General features: G+C 41.7%; 1 protein-coding gene across 2 annotated transcripts in view; it reads right to left on the reverse strand.

Annotated features, from left to right (window-relative positions):
• Window positions 1–32: 32 nt before the first annotated feature.
• Window positions 33–20534, reverse strand: part of TMEFF1 (transmembrane protein with EGF like and two follistatin like domains 1) — a 125079-nt gene continuing 104577 nt past the window's right edge. Inside the window, exons 6-10 of one of the 2 annotated variants that reach the window (XM_083826737.1) lie at window positions 13346–13494; window positions 12359–12421; window positions 8599–8722; window positions 2915–3073; window positions 33–1260 (exon numbers count right to left, since the gene is read on the reverse strand). In XM_083826737.1, coding sequence (XP_083682863.1) covers window positions 1176–1260; window positions 2915–3073; window positions 8599–8722; window positions 12359–12421; window positions 13346–13494 — 580 coding nt within the window. In that variant the 3' untranslated portion in view covers window positions 33–1175. Of the gene's footprint in view, window positions 1261–2914; window positions 3074–8598; window positions 8723–12358; window positions 12425–13345; window positions 13495–20534 lie in introns of both variants that reach the window. The other variant, XM_083826736.1, reaches the window with a different exon arrangement.

The raw sequence follows: 20534 nt of genomic DNA on the forward strand, positions 1-20534 counted from the left end.
GGGTAACAAATAAACACACCAAACCACAGGCAAAATAGTGAAAAGGTTGTATTGTGACATGCTTTTCCAGTTCAAAATGTTGAAAGCGTTTTTTTTTGTTTTATTGAACAAATTGTTAAATCCTACATGCAAAATTCTGAAAGCCTAAACTACTTGTTAAAACAGCTGAACACATCCTATTCACACTTTATCTCTGGATCTTTCAAACAACAACTAACAGTCTATTAATATAACTATGACCAGCAGACTAATTTGGATGGACTTTCTTAGCTCTTGAAAATACTCTATACAAGAGCACTAGTAATTCATTCACTTTTATTTGTTCTTTTTTTTTTTTTAATTTTTATTTTAATCACAAACACTATACAATCTGCATTGTAGGTGTTAAAACATGTATTTTCTTTAAAAAAGTTTAAGAAGTATTAAAACAGCTTCAACAGTGACAAATTAGGCTTTATTCCAATTATTTGTGTTCAATTATTTGACACCAATTTTTAAAACACCTAAATCTACTAAGACCTACTCCTTTTGGACCTGTGCCATCTGCTCTACCAGGTAATTTCCCAAACTAACAAATTTATAATTTTGCCCTTTAAAAATAAATCGTTGGCATTATTAATGAAGATGGCAGTGCTTAGACCCAGCCCACGTTTTATAAATATGTTACAACTACACACAGCACACAGCTTCACAGTTCATGCGATAGGCAGTGTCTAAAAAATCAGTTACTAACTTCCAAAAACATTTAAATATCTACGGTATTTAAACACAGTGTTTTCTAGTTTCTCATAAGAAAAGTAAGCTGTAAACATTTTTACCTTTAGTTCATGCCTTGTTTGTTGGTTAATGTGGACTTTTTTTTTTTTTGAAATCTACAACCACTGGTGGAATAAATTTGTGTTCCCAAAAATATTACATTCCATGAATAAAGCACATCTATTATATAACCATGTGATACAGATACAGAAAATGACCTACCGTATTCAAAAACAGAAAAGTAAAGTTACTAAAACAGTCCATAGCTGTTAGAGCTGATGCTTTCAGAATACAGACCAACATTGTTACACTAAAAATGTTCAAAAATAAGGCCTCTGAAATAAATATTTCCATTCTTTAAAAAAAGATATAATAAAAATGTACATCACATGGTCAATGTAGGTATAAAAATCACTAAGTTAAACCATTCTGGATGATGTATCTGAAGTAAAATGGCCTAGGTTTTGCTTCTGCCGACGTCCTCTATTGTTTTTGGGGCATTTTCTGTTTAGAAAAAAGAAAGAGAGAAAGAAAAAATATGAATGCTTTTATATATGTCATATAAAATTAAACCTAGCAATACTGAATTGACTTTTTTTTCTATACTCAGCAACAACAAACATCTCAGTAGCTGTGCTGACTGGGTGAATTCTCCTGCTGTTTGGTACCTGGCTGATATCTGGGGATCCGTGTGGGATCCCACATCACTCCAGAAGGAGTTCTGCTTGAGACCCAAACCAGCAAGGTCCTATATCCTTCAGCCATGGTCCAGCAAAACACATGCTTTGGTGAATAGCTGCACTGGATTTACTTTTTACACACTTCCAACTTAAAATCCAGTGGAATTTAAGTATGATAAGATTTAAGACCGGATCAATCAGCATTTGCAGTGCTGGACCTCCAGGTGCTCTGCCCACCTCCAACCCCTTTCTTGGGTCTGGGGACACAGCTAAGAAAGGACTCATAAAAGCCAGCAGTTCTGAGCAGGAAGAGACTTAGCCCACCAGATAGCAGGCAACGCAAGATGGAGCAGTCCTGCTGGGACACAGTGAGACAGCCTGCCCCAGAAAGACTGACTGTCAGGGAACTGTTGTATGGAGGCTGAGAGAGGAGGGCTGCTGAGCCCTCAGCCTTCCCCATGGGCGCTTCAACCAGCAGGGTGTGTGGTAAAAGAGGAGTGGCATCAACTCCATTAGCTGGATGGCTTTTTATACGTGCAAGGATGTGTTAGATGTGTGTGCTTACACCTGGTACACTGAACCTTACAAGAGAGATAGGAAGGAGGCCTATATTGTTTGTTCATATGGGTGTCACTCCACATCACTAAGCTTGGAAAGCCATGCACTAAGGCTGCAGCAGTAAGTTCTACGGCTCTGCATAAGCAGACCTGGAAAAGTGAAGGAAGTGACAGATAAGTTGAGAAGGAAAAGGCAAAGTTTGCCATGGATGCCCAGATGTAGGATTTAAATTCTTCACGCACCTACTATGTAACTAAATCATCCTTAATCCAGCCCAGAGCCCCCAGTTCTTATTGGATTCAAATCCCTGATGAGCAGACTGAATCCCTTTTCATCAAAATGAATCCGTGACTCGTATCTCAGTTTTCACACAGAGTAGGAGCCTGAGACAACCGAGAAACTTGAACTCTGTGCTTGTGCATCTTCACATTTCATAAAATAGGTTCCCATGGAGAGTGCCTAAAAAAGACACTTGCTGCACATTGATTTTCAGGAAGCATATATGGTGTGAGGGAGACTTCTCTCCCTGTGTAACACCATTTACAGCTGTACTGCAGGGAACAGCAATGTGTCAACCTCTCTGGTTTCACTGGGCAGGAGGGGGAACCATATCTTCTATAAGATATCATCAATGCTTGAATAACTCCATGAAGGTCTAACACAGTAGCTGACCTTTTGAATATGTTTCAAGGCTGATCTGTTTTGCTGGGTAGCTGTTCTGGGGTTTCAGACAGGTCACTGGTGGTTTGTGAATTTAAATTAACGTGTGTTTTGTGACAAAAATGGCAATAGGTTTCTTTTACTCGGGTATTTTAGAATATATGTTTATGCACATAAAAATTCAAGAAGGAAAAGATTTAACTACAAAAAAAGCATTTACATACAATGCATAATTTTTCACTGTTTTGGTATTTACCTACCTTGTTATGCACATGACAATTGCAACTATAATGGCAATCTGTACAGCTCCAATTATTGCTGCAATAAGGACATGCGTAAGCTTTTGTCTACTTGGGACAACATAAAGAATACTAAAGTCTGTCTTTTCACAGTGCTGTCCAGTATATCCTGATTCACACCTGAAAAACAAAAGCAATATTTTATGGAATATGTAATTTGGCAGCAGCCCAGTCATTTTGCAGATGAAATAAGGAGTCCAAGCTGTGGGATGAAAAAGCCCAGTAATCACAGCAGTGACAGAGGAGAGAAACACCCTCATTGGTGCCATCACTGCTGCTGCAGCGGCTCAGGACGTATCACTTTCTGAAGCCTAAAATGAAATTTAGAGAGCACAGCCACACAGAAAAGCTGAGATTCTGCCTGCTCTGTGAACAAATGGATGGATTTGGATTGTGGTTGAAAGAGCTAGTGAGAAGGTGGAGGTGCAGTAACACTTGTGCTGGAGAATGGTTTGGATTTCTGGGGCAAGAGGAGAGACAGAAAGGGGAGTCTCTTCTCTCCTGGATAAGGTTATCAGTGGCCCTCTCTGAAGACACACCTGCATGATAAAGGCCCTAGTTTGGCAAAAGAAGTATGTGGGATGGTTGTTAGATTGAGGCAATATTTAGGAAGAATAAAGCAATTATATGAAACAAGTAAACAGACTAGATGGAAAAAAGCAGTGTGCTCAGGGAACTCAGCAGCAATGTCAATATGAGCAAGGAGTGAAAGAAGGAAGAAAATCTTTGAAACAATGGGGGAAAAGGAGGATGCTTTTTCAAGCTTCAGCCTTTGGACATGGAATCCTACAAAACCTATTGGAAAAGATCCGTGTCAAGACCCCTCCTGCCTTGTCCCTGAACTGAAGTCTTTTCCAATTTTTCTCTACACTACCTACCTCCTACCCTGGGCCACCAAGAACTTCAGGGTAAATGTGCTTCACAGAGGTCAGGTTATCCCCCTTGCTGACTGCACAGAAAAGTCAAGGAGACTCGCAGCTGGCCAGCTCATCCAGATGGCCTGCACAGTTCCCTCAGGGGAAATCGAGCTCCCTTGCAGGACACTAATGGGAGAAAACCCAATAACCCACAACTGCTTATGTGAGAATTCACGGAAGACTGCATAAAAATTGGCTAGGGGTAGGGGAGGAATGGCAGGAGACAGAAGAGGAGCTGCTGTAAATGGTATCTTGCCTGAGTAAACCAGCAGAGAGCTCAATGAGAAACTCAGCAGAGGCTGCTCCCAATGGCAACGCATGTGTGCAGTGCGAGCAAGATGTGCCAGTGGTGCAGGTGGCAGTGAAAAAGTGCTCTGGAACAATTCGTGTTGCAAGCAGAGAAAGGCTGATGCACAGCAAGGAAAGGCAAGAGCTACCCCAGCTACCCCAGCAAGTGCAAAAGCCTGCCGAACCAAGGGCTACTGCTCACATCTCTGAACAAAAGCTTTTAATCTTTTCTCCTCTTACCAGTTTGGGCAGGGAGAACTAATGAAAAATCCTCACCTTTCATGTAGAAGTACGAACCTGTGACTGCTTGTTTTAAAGGCTTGCTTACAAGCACAGGAGTAGCAAGTTCCTTGTACAGCTATCCTTTAAAACCAACTGGTGTGAACTCATCGTTAAGGACAACTGAATCATACAGTTGGCCTCCAGCTCTATAGCAGAAAGAAAAGAACTACTGCCACAGACACAAAAACACTTCTTTTGTAATCTGGATCAGAGAAGTCTGAAAGCAATGCAGAATCGGTCTCACCCATCCAAAAGCTTTGTGCTAGAGTAGGAGTTAATGCTGTTTGGAGGGACAAAATGATTACTCCCCAGACCTTCCTACAGCTGCTTAGGCAACTTCTAATCTCCCTTTGCATGCAGGAATAACTGTTGGGGTTTTCATGTTCGTAATCTTGTGACTCTACTTTCTCCAGCCATAAGCTGCTATGTAAGATGTTTAGGTTCAGACATGAAGCAAATTCCAGTAAAAGCAGAGTTATTAAATAAAAGCCCCAATTTACTGTAAGCAAGCTTGGCAATTGCTAGGAAAGGGATCGAGAAAAAATGTGTGCTAGCATACAGTGACATGGACAGTGGGATTGAGTGCACCCTCAGCAAGTTTGCCGATGGCACCAAGCTGTGTGATGCCGTTGACACGCTGGAGGGAAGGGATGGCATCCAGAGGGACCTGGGCGGGCTTGAGAGGTGGGCCTGTGCAAACATGATGAGGTTCAACAAGGCCAAGTGCAAGGTCCTGTACCTGGGCCGGGGCAATCCCAAGCAGAAATACAGGCTGGGTGGAGAATGGATTGAGAGCAGCCCTGAGGAGAAGGACCTGGAGGTGTTGTTTGATGAGAATCTCAACATGAGCCTGCAATGTGTGCTTGCAGCCCAGAAAGCCAAACAAATCCTGGGCTGCATCAAAAGCATTGTGGCCAGCAGGGCGAGGGAGGTGATTCTCCTCCTCTATTCTGCTCTCCTGAGACCCCACCTGGAGTCCTGCGTTCAGCTCTGAGGTCCCCAGCACAAGGAGGACATGGACCTATCAGAACAAGTCCAGAGGAGGGCCACAAAGAAGATTAAAGGGCTGGAGCACCTCTCCTGGGAAGACAGGCTGAGGGAGTTGAGGTAATTTAGCCCAGAGAAGAAAAGGCTCTGGGGAGACCTTACAGCAGCCTTCCAGTGCCTAAAGGGGGCCTACAGGAAAGCTGGGGAGGGACTCTGTGTCAGGGAGCATAGGGATCGGACAAAGGGGAATGGCTTTAAACTAAAAGAGGGTAGATTAAATCAGATATTATGAAGAAATTCTTTACTCAGAGGTAGATGAGGCACTGGCACAGGTTGCCCAGAGAGCCTGTGGATGTTCCGTCCCTGGAGGTGTTCAAGGCCAGGTTGCATGGGGCTTTGGGCAACCTGGTCTAGTGGGTGGCATTCATGCCTATGGCAGGGGGGTTGCAAATGGATGGTCTTTAAGGTCCTTTTCAACCCAAACAATTCTATGATTCCATGATTCTATCCAAGGAGAAACAATAAAAAAAGCAGACTTCATGCAAGTGAAGAATTCTGCTTTGTTACTTTGCTTTTATTTTCATTAAAGAAGATAACAACAGCCAAAGTGTGATCAATGTGAGAACTGCTTTAAAGCACAGGAGGCAAAACAAAGCAGAGGAAGCACAAGTAATTCAAATACATTTCCTCAGAAACACTGAAGTGACAGGAAATTATTTCTGAGAAATATTGAATGGATATTCAGGACTATTGAATTCCTGCAAAGCAGAAGTGCTTGTGTTAAGAACTGTGTTGGTGGTGGGGGGAAGTACTATGCAGTAGTTTAAGCTGCCTGGTAAATGGGCAGAACAGATTTTAAGGCATTAATATATAGCATGATAGACAGAGGTCAGCAAGGATTCATCAAAGTATGCTGATCAGTCAATTAATGGAATTAGCATAATGAAGATTAGAATTCTTTGCCAGGGGATGAACTGTACCTTCCTGACGCAGCCTGATGCAAATACAGGGCAGAACTGTACTGCACAAAGGAGGCAGCAGGAGATAGACCAGATCCCAGCTGTGCAAAAGCTGCTAAACTAAATATTGTGCAATTAGCTACTACAAAGCCTTCCTACCACCCGCCTGCTGGCAGTTCTATAGGGCTGCTGTACAATGAGCATGGAGATGCATTGTCCTTAGTGAAACTGCAAGTCAAAATTTGCTCTGCACAGGTATTTTTTGCAGTTTTGTAGGTCACCTGATACACCACATATGCCACTCCCTGGAAATGAGGACCAAATTAAACCGTGTATAAGTTAGATGTGCATGAGAATGCAAAGCATTTTGAAATATCAATCTGCCCTTGGCATTCATCATTATATTTTCCTTATCTAGAAAGAGAGCTTTTTTCTTTGTTAGAAGCACTTGGTTTCTGTGGTAGATTGCTGACTGTCTGATATAAATCTTTTTATTTCCTTAATAACTCACTGCTCCAGTAAAAAGCACACATACAGGTATGAGAACACAAGTATTTAAATAGCCAAAAAAGTCCAAAGGAGATCTGGTACTTAGGGTCTAGAACTGACAGTCAGAATTTCTTGACTGGAATCCTGTGTGGTTTGTTGTGCTGGGTCCAGTGCCGAGACTGTTCAGGCTTAAATAATAAGCTGTTTCTATAAATAACTGAAAGTACTAATATTAAATTTAATTATAAAATAGAATTTAAAGAGACAGTATATTAATTATATTCATTAAAATGTTAACTATCCGTACACTAAATTAATAATAAATATTTAATTGATAGACTAGTAATTGAATCACAAACAAATAAATGACTATTTATGATAGAACTAATCAGAAAAAAAAAACACATTTGGGAAATAATAATAATAATAAAAAAAAAAAAACAGTTAATTCAGCCAGGAATGATTTCTTTGAAGTACCTCCAACTTGAAAATGTTGAGGACAAATCCATAAGAAATTGTGTTAAGCACAGCTCTGCATCAAAAGAGTACTGTACTCAAATACTGCTGCCTCAAGCCCACCAAGATGATGTCTGGGATGTACTTGTTTCCCAAGAGAAGCAAAGGTGTGTTGGCCTCTCTTGATTTTGGCCAAAGAAAAGGAAATACAGTCCTATCAGAAAGCTGAAAATAAACAAGAGAAGTCTTCTGGTAGGAAAAGTGAAAATACAAGTTTCAAATGGCTAAGCCAACAACTGTACAGGCTCTTCTTTTTGGGCTTCCTGATTTCCGGTCAGTCTGAAAACTGTTAAGTCTTGGCAGAGGAAAAAAAACTAACTATACTTGCTTGATAAAGATCAGGGGAGAAAATGTGAGAGGATCTAATGGATTTACAGCTGAAGTTTCCAAAGCAAAGGATAGCAAAGACTTATAGCATCTTCAGCCACATTAATTTGGAAGTTCAAGCTTGCAAGTGAAACCTCCTGACAAGTAAGGCACTACATGTTATTACAATGCAGCCTTTTTCTGTTAATAATTTTTAAATATTTTTTTAATTTCTAAAAAGAACAAAGAGGTAGAACTTGGTGAAATTAAAAAAAAAAATTACTCAGGAGCTAAGGAGATAAAATGGAAAAATCTCATTTCTTGAGAAACTGGCTTAATACTAAGCTGCTAGATTATACTCTAGACAAGAAATGTGGGCTAAAGAATATTTTGTAACTTTATACTCTCTACATAAAACATATTATTGTGAAAAAGGCAAAAAATATTAAAAATACTGATACTCCAGAGAGTTTATGCCAAGAGCAATAAAATGTATAGCTAGCACAAGAACAGACTGAGAGGTCAATGAGGAAATTGCAGTCATCCAGAAAAGCCATGCAAGGCAGTGTTTGTTGTTGCTGTTTTTCCTTCTTTATTTCTTTTTTTTTTTTCTTTTTTTTTTTTTTCTTTCTCTTGATTTAGAGTTAAAAATAAGAAGCCAACACTAAGGTCTCAGAGAGATTCAGCTTCTGACTATCTGCACCTGAGTGGCCAAGCCCTTCCTGAGTGCTGTCTTCCGCACAACTGCTGCAGCTGTATGCTGCCCACAGCACAGGCATGTGGCTTCTGTGCCCCTGCTTAGATAACTGCAAACTGATACATGCTGTAATTATGTCTAGAGAGCATTTTGATTAAGCATTATAGCAATTTCAAGCATATTTTGTAGGCATTCAGGACTTACCGGCAGGAAGCCTTCTGAGTGGAATAAATGAATTCACATTTTCCATGTATACAGTAGCCATTGAAGCTTTCTGAACAAGGTATGTGGTTTCCAACATAAATGTCTTCTCTTTGATCACTGGCATCTTAAAAAGAAGGATACATAAAAAATTAGAAATGGTGTGTGATATTTATAAAAAAATCTCAACCAAGAATAGCTGAGAATTGTCCTTAAAAGCTCATTGTCAATAACTAAATACAGAATAATGAAGCAAAGGCTTAAGGGTGAAGTTTCGGAGACACCTGCAGAGATTTGGTAGGATGCATCACGCTGAAAAATGATCCTCAGAGACATCAGAAAGTGCTTTTTTTTTGTCAGGTTTCTTGAAAGGAGAAAAATATTCATGACAGAAACAACCTGATGCAGGATGATCAGCAGAAGTTGTCAGTGGCATTGTAGCAAAGAGCTAATAGATAAGCATATAAAGCCTATTCCCATGTCTAAACAGAGGGAAAAGACCTGAAGGTTTAGAATGAAGTATCTTTACTGGGTAGAAAACAACCAGATAAAGCCCTGTTCTGACTGGTATCACCAGCTGTTACAGCTGAAATTGAACATATTACAGCTGTCTTCCTAGGGAAGTGTGTTTACAAACAGGGAGCCTCAAAATAATGCGATGAGCTTAAAATACTCATTCTGTTGGGAAAGATATTGGGTCTGACTATGAAGGCGTTAACTTTCTTCATGGCAGCCCCTGTGGTGCTTCGTTCTGGATTAGTGGCTGAAGCAGTGTTGATAACACACCAGTGTGTTGGCTGTTGCTGCAGGGGGTTTGTGCAACTGAAAGGCCTTCTCTTCTTCCTACTCTGCCCTCCACTCCCCTTGAGTAACCTGGGGGTGGACAAGCCAGGACAGCTGACCCAAATTGACCAAAGGGGTATTTTGTACTATATGACATGGATGCCATCGCGCTCTGCAATGGAAACTGGGGTTTTGGTCTTCCCAAGGTAGCAGTTGTTCACAGACTGGTTGGGCATCAGTCAGCTGGTGGGATGGTGTGAGTGATGGTCTTTGCATCACTTGTTTCTCTCTCTCTCTTTTTTTTTTTGTCTCTTTTATTAAACTGTTTTTACTTTGAGCAATGTGTTTTTCTCACTTGTGCTCTTCCAGTTCTCTCCGACATCCTGCTGAGGGGAAGGAGGGGGTCAATGAGCAGCTGGTGGGTGTTTAGCTGCTGGCCAAGGCAGCCCAGCAGAGGAAGGCAGTCCCTTCTGCACCAAGGCCTGCTGTACATCTGTCACATGGCTAAAACTATCTAAAGCTGCATACATTTTCAACCATTTCCCCCCACATTGTTCTGTAAAGAAGTCCTAAATACAGAACTTGAAATTTCATAATGAACTTCTCTAAAGTGCTGGGATCTAAAGTTATGGATGTAATTGTGGAATTATTCTCATTTCCATGGCAATAGACTATGGCACCACAAATACAAGATTATTATGAACTGCAGGTGCAAAGCAAAAAGGGAGTGTGAAGAAGAACTCTCCTATACATTTGCAGGTAATTCAAATAACACTAGAAAGAAAGAGAATGTATTTATACAGAAAAAGATAAAAAATAAAAAGGCGTACTGTTGTTTTAGGTTTTCCCTGAATATTTTCTGGAATATTTTCTGATTTGTTCCAGGAAAAAAATAAAAAATCTAAATATGAGAGGTTTCAGATATAAGGAAGCCTGTTGGTTCAAGCTATGCTTCAAAGATACAGAAGACTTGATGCAAGGGAAGGACATGACAATATATCTGATATTTCCCTGTTGGAATAGATTACATTGCGGTATGTCCAAGAGGAGAAAACTGGTTCATCCCAAAACTGTTGCCTCTCTCCTCCTCCAAGCAGCTAATTACTGTTGTATCTGTCCCAGTCAGAGGCTAGTAATAAGGTACATACAATTATATTAATCTGTCCAGATGGCTGCTCCGTGTCTGTTTTTAATGTATACATGAATGCAGAACATGGGGCCCAGTGACAGATGCGTCCCCTGGAAGGTGGCCAGGTAGCCACAGCCACCCAAATCAGCACACCCAAATGTATGCTAAGCAAAGAGATGATGTCAAATGCAGGAGGTGATTCCTAGAATAAAATAGCCATTTAGCCACTCATCTATGGGAATCAATTTTTAACCCGAGAGCCAGCCAGACTGCTTCAAAGTGAGAGATATTGAAAGAGTGATCAGATACAAAAGTTCAGATGTTTCACCAGAAGGAAGAGGCATGCACAGAAACTGAAACTCTGATGCCCGTCTTGGCAGGACAAAAACAGCAGTCCAGCTGAGTCAGGGAAGAGAGAGATTTCTGATGTATCTTTATGTAGATTCTCGTACTGCAGGAGAAGGAGACAGCCCTGTCCGTGCTTCTAAGACTAAGAGATACTGCACATTCAGAGGAGAGGGTTTGACAAGAGTAACGCACAGTACTTTAAAGCAAAAGCAAATAGATAGAAGAGTGGCCTGTTCTCTTATCCTGGAAGAAAAAGACATTCAAAGTACTTCATTTCAGGCTCTCACTGTCTAAAAAGACTTGACTACCACATAAAAAAATATTCAAAACAATTTTTTTTCACGATGTACTCCCTTTATGCACATCATTTGCTGAACATGAGACTGCATAAACTATATCCAATGCTCTTCCTACTTACTAGATTTCAAGGACAATTTATATGCAATGAATAAAAGGCTGTAACTTCTTCCAGAAAGGACCCAAAGACTGTGCTTCATTAATCACATAATAAGATGTATATTCCACTCAGTGCCTTTTATGCTTTCACAATATAAGTGAAAATCGACATTACATCATTCCAACTGGTAATAATATGGAGTGAAAATAAGAGAATTTGTGAAAAAGGAAAAATGCACAGGGCTTTTTGGCAATGAATGGGTTTTCAGGAAGAACACATGGAAAGTCTAAAGCCATGACTGAATGGATTTACTCTGCAAGGCCATGGGAGTGCAAAGCAAGTATAATGAGAGAAAAAATTAAAGGCCAGCACTAACAGAGAAGGTAACAGTGTTATTATTTGTGAGAGAAGAGGGTGGAGGCAAGGTTAGTACCTATGCAGATCTGCTCTTTGGCGATAACTTGAGAGAGACAGAGGTGTTTTGTCCTGGCCAGCAACACTTTGAGCTAGAGTCATGATATGCAAAGGCATATTTACTCTGAGAATGCCCCTGACACAAAGGAGGTGCTAACATGTAAAATAACTGAGCAGAAAGCAAAACTCTTATTTTGTTTATCCTAAGAAATTAATTCATAGAGGTAAAACATATTTAACCAATGTGATTTAGCATCTTGATTTACATGAAAGATACTAAGATGACCAAACAAATACAGAATCTGCCAGTTTTGTTTTTGTTTTTTTTTTTCAGAAGTTTTCAGAAGATGTAGGGTCACAGGGGGGTTGTGTCATTTCATCAGGAATGTCACAGCCTGGCATCTTGCAGTAAAGGCATTTTCACAGCACTTGGCAGGGGTCTAATCCTGTGACCGCCGAGTAGGGGTGGTGAGCAGCCGAGCATCTTAGAGGAATACAGCAGGCATAATTCACAAATCCCACATATCTCCTTCTTGCCAGCCTTGCAATGACAGTGCTGCAAGAAAAAAGCTGTTCACGCGTCTGTCTTGGCTACAGAAATCAAAGCTGTAAGGCAGACAAGAAGGGACCTCCACACTGTCTTTTCTCATCTTGTGAAACCGTAACCAAACAGCACAAAGCCAGCACGATACCTTTCACCTCTGGCCGATACTGCATGCCATCGTCTTTCTTTCCAACTGCGTTTGTGTCGTCTGCTTCTGGATGATAAATAAATGCATGGATAGGTATTAGGAAAGGCTTATTTCCAGACCACTGCATACATGTCATTGAGAAGTCAAAATAATAGTCGAAGTATTTTAACTGCAATAGAAGCGGACATAGTCCTTCCACGCATACAACCAGAACAGTATCAAGTAGAGTCAACAACCCCAGCCTCTAGACCAATACAGGGCACACCTCAGCCTGTAGGCTTTGAACAAAATCTCTTCCATTGTATTGAGGCTAGCTTATTTTGGTTCAGAGATCTGTTTTTTTGTGGCTTTTTTTTTTTTTTTAACCATCCGCGTTACAGATCTCGAGGTAGCCAGCAAAAGGATGGTAGAATCTTGTTATTTCTATGAGATGGTCCTAAATGCGATTTGCCTTGATCTGGCTGAACCCAAGACCCCAAAATGGAAGAGTCCTCAACATGATCAACAACACACAGGGTAGCAGTCTAAGGGTTTCAGTGGGCCTTTCCAACACTGGAAGAGGAAGAGAATAAATAGTCATGCAATTGGGGCCTGACTTTACTCACCTTGGAAGTACATTGTACAGCCCCAGCAGCAACAGTGAGCATTTCCCTCATATCACATTCTCTTTTCTCTCCTGCTTCTTACTAACCCCTCCTGTAAGGCTATTGCATAGGTTCTCCTAAGACCTTTTGCTGTCTTTTCAGGTAACAGCAGCCAAAGGAATGAAAAGTTTACATATATATACCACATCGTATATACGTAGCGTAAACATACATCTACATGGGGAAAACTAAAATACAGGTGGGGAGTTCACTGATAGTGAGAAAAACTAAAATACAATTCCCTGCTAGCTGGATCAGTGAATTCTAATTTAAAATGGAAAAGCTCTACCAAGCTTATTTATGTCAGAATTTATGTTTATCGGAGAAAGAAGATTAAACCTACCTGAGCAGTGTCCAAGATGCCTGATGTCGATCTGTTCTTGCCTCAGACAGGATGCTTCTCTAACAAAGCATGGATTGTTATATGAACTTCCATCAGAAGCACAGACAGGATTAAAACTGTATCCACTGCAGTCTATATTGCATACACACCTGGTAATTGAAACAGCAAAACAAAACTGACATCCAGCAAGCAGAAAGTAAGGAATGTTGTGTCTTGAGTAAACACTAGCTGACACATTAATACCAGCTTCCTTCACACAGGAGAAGAGCAGGTTCCTCGAGGATGCTGAAGAACTTGCTGACACCTCAGGTTTCCAAGCAGAGTTTACAGAATCATGAATAAGTGCCTCAGTGTGCTTTTTAATAATGTAGTGAAGTTTCTTGTCATTTTACTATGATACCAGTCTCATTGATTAACAACCGAAAAATGGTAACACATTGCTAGGAGGATTTACTACATGAATAAAAGAATTTGTGTTTTCTGTCCTCAAGTGTGAACAAAAGCAGATTAATATGCCACTTTTTGGGCACTGTCAGGTTCCCTAAGGAGCAGGGGAAGAAGAAAAGGACTCCCATTTCTGCTAACGGTTAAAGGAGGTTTTATATATATATAAAATACGCATATAAATAAATATATATATTTCAGGGGCTGAACAAAATCAATATGCTTGGTCAACTGTGTTATTTCAACAAGACATTCATTCATACCATTGAAAGTTAATGGTGGATTCATTATGTTGTGTTTAAAACAGAATTATGAGATCTAAATTATTTCGTGTTGCATCCAAGCAAAATTTTGATCGTGTTAGACAAAGCATTTTCCATATAATTTGCAACTACGGATCATAAATCAGAAGTCAGAAAAAAAGATCTACCATGGAGCTGGTCCCTAACCACCCAAACATAGGGGAGACAAAAGCTTGCCTAAGGCTCTGGCTTGCCTGTTTTCAGCTTGATGGTTCTGCTGCCCCAACAAAAGGTTCAGAAATTTGGCATGTGTGAACAGCACCGGAAAACTTTCCAACCTTCCAAGCCCCGACCCTCTTATTTATTTTGCTCAATATATTATTTTTTATCTGAACCTCTTGTTTTAAATTTGCTTCACATCGCTCTGCAAGGCCTCCAAGAAGTGTGGCTGCAGGACAGGGGAGGCAGTGGTGCTGTGAGAGCAAGAAGGAGGTGAGAGCTCTGCATCTTCTGAGGAAGGCGTGCTGTCCTCTCCTTGCCAGAAAGCTCCATGCAGGGCACATGTGCTCTGACTGCCAGGAGCTGCCACTAGCTTAATCTCGACTCATTCTTGTAAGATGCAGGGTGGAAAAAAAAGCAAGCTATCTACTTGCCAGGATTTTTTATGTTCTTTCCAGCTGTTCCAGATACAATTAAATGATTAAATAGATGTGTGTGTGTCTCAAGTCCATAACAAATCTTGCAGCAGAACCTAATTCCATGCTACAAAAAAACTGAAGGTGGCCAGTGTGCCTTTTTCTCTTCTCTCTTTCCATGACCACATTTTTCTTCTATATTATTTGTGTCTTTAAAGATACTACATTTCCCAGTAATATTTCAAACCCGTGAACTTCAGATTCTTGCTGGAAAAATGAGCATCTCTAGTACAAATGGATTTTTATGTGTGCCTTCCGACAGTTAAAAACTGCCCCAGCAATGAGTAACACACTGAGTCTACACATCTTAGGGACCCACCTCAAATTCCTCTTGAAGTCCCTAAATATCAACAGGATTAAGGTATTACTTTTTCTTTTTTTTTTAATATATATATTATTATTATATTACCTTTTTTTTTTTTTTTTTTTTTTTTTTTTAGAAATGGGAACTCAGCAGAGTTATAAACATTAGGCCCGAGAAAGGAAGTACTATTTTGTTTATATGCTCCCACATGACTTTATGCTCAATAAGCCTAATGAAGAGTTCATTACTTTATATGCAAATAAAAGGCATGTAGCTCAGCAGTTGTGCACGTTTAAAGAATGAAGCTAACAGAGCTAGTCCCCATTTGTGTGGCACTGCCTATGTGCTTACTCAGGAATCCCTGCTGCACCTGTGTGCCCATCCTTATCCCATTTATTTATATCTCCAGACAAATTCCATCTGTGTTTCTATGCCCAGACAGCTCAGTTCTGTCTGTGGTCATCATCCAAGGTCCATAGCTCCCTACTTACTGTTGGTTCTTGTCAGTCCTTGTGACAAATAAGGCAACTTTTGAAATCATTTTTTTTTCTTTCTCATGGTGACATTACAGGTTAGAGTTAAAATTGTTTGGAAACTGCTTGCATTTCCAAGCTTTGTTGTGTTCAGACTTAACACTTAGTGTTAAAAGCGTACTTTCTTATGATTGCAAAATGCTTGTTTTGGGAGTAGTTGTGAATTCCTAGCTGTTAACCTCAGATTACCGATAATCACTCCTAGCCTTAACTCCAACCACATAGCTAACGTACAACAATTTCTTATCATTACTTAAAATTTACATCTAGGTATAGGAAAAGAAAAGAAAGCAAAACAACAACAACAACAAATGAGGAAAGCTTGTGCTACTTCTGTCAGGACTGGGACAGCATCAAGCAACAGAAACTCACCAACCAGCCGTAATGGACTTATAACTGCTCCGTGTCCTTCAAGCAGAACAGAACTGTGGATTGCCAGAGGGTCCCCGGTGGGGTCTGTTGTGGTCTTGAGGTTTGATAAACCATCAGCACCATCATCCCACCCCGAAGGCACTTTCTGTCACTGGCCCTGCACAGCAAACTGCTCAGAGTGGGTCTGGGCCCAACCAGGCTTTACCTGAGAACCACTGAGATCAGGGCATTTACACCCTGCCCGGTTACCCCACAGCCTCCCTCATGTGCTGCCTGGGCAGGGCAGCATTGGCTAGGTCTTCAATGCCCTTCCACACAGGAAGGTTGGGCAGAAGGTGGTGGTGGTTCCTGCCCAGCTACTGCTCAACTGGCTGCTGGCTGTCACCAGCCACTGATGGCCAAGCTGCTTGGCAAAACCAACTGAAGTCCAGGAGCATCTCCTGGCATGGGCCTCCCTCACCTCCAGGATCTGTCCCTGACTCCAGGATCTTCCCGTCCTCATCCCAGGAAACTTCTTCTTTCCAAGACCATTTTCCTTCAGGACCTATCTGTGGTGGTTTTACCCAGCTTGGCAGCCAAACTCCACCACAACCGCTCTCTCACTTCCCATCCTTAAAAGAAGAGGGGGGAAGAAGAAAGTATGTTGAAAAGAAAAAAAGGCTCGTGGGTTGAGATCAGATAATTTAATTAAGAGGAAAAGAAAGAGGGGAAAAGCAAGCAAAGACTGTGCAGAAGCACAAAGAGAAGAAAAAATTATTCTCTACTTCCCACCAATGAGCGATGTCCGGCCACATTCTGGAAATTAGGGCCTCAATAAGTGTAGTGATTCTTTGCGAGGACAGACCTCTTCATAACGAGAGCTCCCCCTCTCCTTCCCCTTTCCCACCTTTTATTGCTGAGTGTGACACCACATGGTATGGGATACCCCTTTGGTCAGTTTAGGCCAGCTGCCCTGGTGATGTCCCTTCTCCACCTCTTGCCCACCCCCAGCCCACTGGCTCTGGGGGGTTGGAGGAAGTCTTGATGTTGAGCCAGCACTGCTCAGCTATAGGCAAAACATTGGTGTGATACCAGAGCTGTTCTAGCTACAAGTGCAGAGAACAACACTGTATGGGATGCTGTGGGGAAAGTTATCTCCATCCCAGCCAGACGCAGTATCCCCTCTTCTGTCCAGAGCCCAAATCCTTGGTTTCCCAGTCTAGATACACCGTCTGCAGGAGTGCAATGCACCATCATCTTCCTTGGGGCTCTGTACAGAAGAGATGCCACCTCTGGGTGGCATCTCTCTGGATGCCACAACTGGGGCATTCTGCTATTTGGTGTGCACTGCCACAGAGGAGGTGGCTGTCTTGGCAAGGGTAGATTTCCCATCAACAGACGGAGATACCCTGCACCTCCTGCACAGAAGGTGCGTGGTGGGATGACATGTGACAAGGTGCATGGATGAGTAGCTCAGGAGGCTGAGCCTTGAGCCTCTCAGGCGAATGCCACTCTGACAGCTATGTTTATTCCTCGGGAGTGACCCTACAGTGGGATCAGGAAGGCTCTTGGGAAAGAAAACCCCAAATCACGCAAATTTTCACAAAGAGTAATTATTCAAAAGTTGTTATTGTGAAAGCTTCCACAACAAAAATGTGACGGCACTTTTCACCCACACCACAGTGTCTTTCTCCTAGCTCTTAGTCACTTATTACTGCTTAAAGGAGTAACTTCCAGCAACAGTTGTGTAAAGTCCAGCAGTTGTCCAGGCATAACCTTTTGTGTGAAGCTGATTTTGTGTGAAGCTGATCTTGAACTGATAAAAGTGCGGATAAGCGTAGCAAAGTATGCATCAAAGATAATAAAAAAGCAACGAAAAAAGCCTCCACTGTTCCCCCAGTTGCTTTTTCAAAGCGTCAGTCTTACCCCAGACTTGCCAAAGCCATGCCATCTTGGGTAAGTCAATCATCTCATCCCAATACAGGTCGAGACTGTGGCAAGATCTTAGACCTACTGCTGGTTCTGGGTGTTTTGCCACCATCACTTGGAGGACTGCACAGCTCCAAGGGCCTGGGTGGTTATAGGACAGCAGCCACATTCCACATGGTTGTGGATATCCTTTCCATCTGGGGAGGTAGGATGGCTGACCTTCAGAGATTGACAGAGGTACCTCCATCAGTTTTCCCTCCACATCTTATGGTGGATTCAACTCCATGGGCTGCATGCTGTTTTCTGGCTGACAGGCACGCCTGGGCACCATGCTCTGGACTGGCCAAATGGGTTGCCTTCGACCCACAAAGCTTTTCTTCAGACCAGGGTGCCAAACCATGGGGTCGTCCACTTCCATGCCTATGTCCCATGCCACTGTCTGGTTGATTTCTGGCGTGCCTGGGCACCGTGCTGTCCTCATTTTGGCTAGGATAAAGTTAATTTTCCTCCTAGTAGCTGGTAGGGTGCAGTGTTTGGGATTTAGGATGACAATAATGTTGATAGCACCCTGATGTTTTAATTGTTGCAGAGCAGTGCTTACACTAAGCCAAGGACTTTTTGGCTTCTCACACTGCCCTGCCAGCAGGCAGGCTAGGGGTGCAGCAGGAGCTGGGAGGGGACAGACCCAGGACAGCTGACCCAAACTGGCCAAAGGGGTATTCCATACCATCTGACATCATGCTGAACAAGTAATATGGGGGGCCTGGCTGGAGGGGGACAGGGAGGTGAGGGTACTGGCTGCTCAGGGATAGGCTGGGAATCAGTCAGCGGGTAGTGAGCAATTGCATTGTGCATCGCTTGTTTTGTACACATTAGTAGTAGTAGTACTATTATCATCATTATTTTCCTTTATTTTCTGTCCTAATAAACTGTCCTTATCTCAACCCACAGGCTTTCATTTTTTTTCCTGCTTCTCTGACAGTGGGATGATCACCTCCCTGGTCCTGCTGGCTACAATATGCCTGATACAAGCCAGGATGCCGTTGGCCTTCTTGGCCACCTGGGCACACTGCTGGCTCATGTTCAGGTGAGCATCGACCAACACCCCCAGATCCTTTTCCTATGCACAGCTTCCCAGCCACTCTGCCCCAAGCCTGTAGCTCTGCATGGGGTTGTTGTGGCCAAACTGCAGGACCCGGCACTTAGCCACGTTGAACCTCATTCCACTGGCTTCTGCCCATTGACCCATCCTTTTCAGGTCCCTCTGCAGGGCCTTCCTACTCTCCAGCAGATTGACACTTCCCCCCAAATTGTTTTTGTCTGCACCAACTCATACAACACTCAGATGGCTATGGTTCTTGCTTTTTTTCAAGATATACTTCCTACTGGTTTTAACCAAGAGGCTTGAAACAGATACTTAGTCTTCCAAGTTGATGTCTTTCTGGAGAGGGTTGCTGCTTAGTGTCCTCAGCAGATGTTTTCCCTTGTTTATTCTTGGAAAGTTAACAGGATGTATGCAGATGTTACCCTAATGTGCCAGGGTGTAAAGAAAGAAACTTATCTTTGTCACTTGTCAGCAGGCAGCTGACATCCTAAGGAAGATGGCACCAACTTGCTTTTCAGAATCAAAGAGAGGTTCAGTTTTCCTGTGATAAAGTACTTTTGGAAGTTGAATGTGCATCATTCATTAAGATCATTACTTAAGCAGAATAGCAGTTGAATTTCCATAAAGAACAAAGTGATATACCAACCAAACAAAAAGAAAGGTGTTTTCAAATAAGTAAAACTGAGAATGCACAGCTCGTTTATAAGGGGCTACCAGGTGTAACAAGGAAAACTTGTTTAGTAAAATGATGTGACATATTTGAAACAAGCTCAGGCTGTAAGGGCACGTGCTGTTATCAGTAAATTAATTAGATCCCCAGAGATAAGAAACACATTTCAAGGCTCCTTTTTGTTTTCAGGCACAGGTGCACATTATTTGATGGAAATTCTGCCTGCTTAAAACTATGGTAGATTCAAAGAAAAGAGGAAAAGCATTATATGTTTGTGGAGTTGACTTGGCTACTGAGAGAGGCCAGCCATCCCAACTAACAGTGCAGGCTGCATCTAGGATTTTCCACAAATGTATTTTTATGGATGGACTTCACAGAGTACTCCTTGCTATCCCTTTCCAGTATAATGCAATAGTAAGTTTTCTCAGCTATTTGTTGGCATGTCTGTTTACAAATATGGAATGGAAATAAAAGAATAAAGCGAAGTGTATGAAATGCAAATAGACAGGTAAGTGTATGCTTGATGGAGTAAATTTAGCTGAACTGAAATAGCAGGGGTGTTGCAATTGCAGTTAAGAAGATAACAGAGTGTGATAAAAGCAAATGAAGGATTACCTTGTGTTTGATGTTTCTTCCCTTGTGTGTAATTCTTCACAGATGAAACATGAACCAAGAAAATCTGGATTTCAAAGTGATTTCTCTACCTATTCAACTAGAGCGGAATGTTCATTAGTTTTTGGTTTTTTTTTGATTGGTTGGTTGTTTCTCTTTTTTTTTTTTTGGTGGTTGTTTTTTTGTTTTGGTTTGGTTTTAGTCCTTTTGTGGCATTGAGAATAGAAGGCCAAGAGAAGTAGATCTCAGTTTGGCAAGCTTCTGTGCCCTGCTTGAACACCCTTTCAGTCTTCAGTTCTGCTCA

Source organism: Anser anser (genome assembly GCF_964211835.1).
Source record: "Anser anser genome assembly, chromosome: 2".
Taxonomy (NCBI): domain Eukaryota; kingdom Metazoa; phylum Chordata; class Aves; order Anseriformes; family Anatidae; genus Anser; species Anser anser.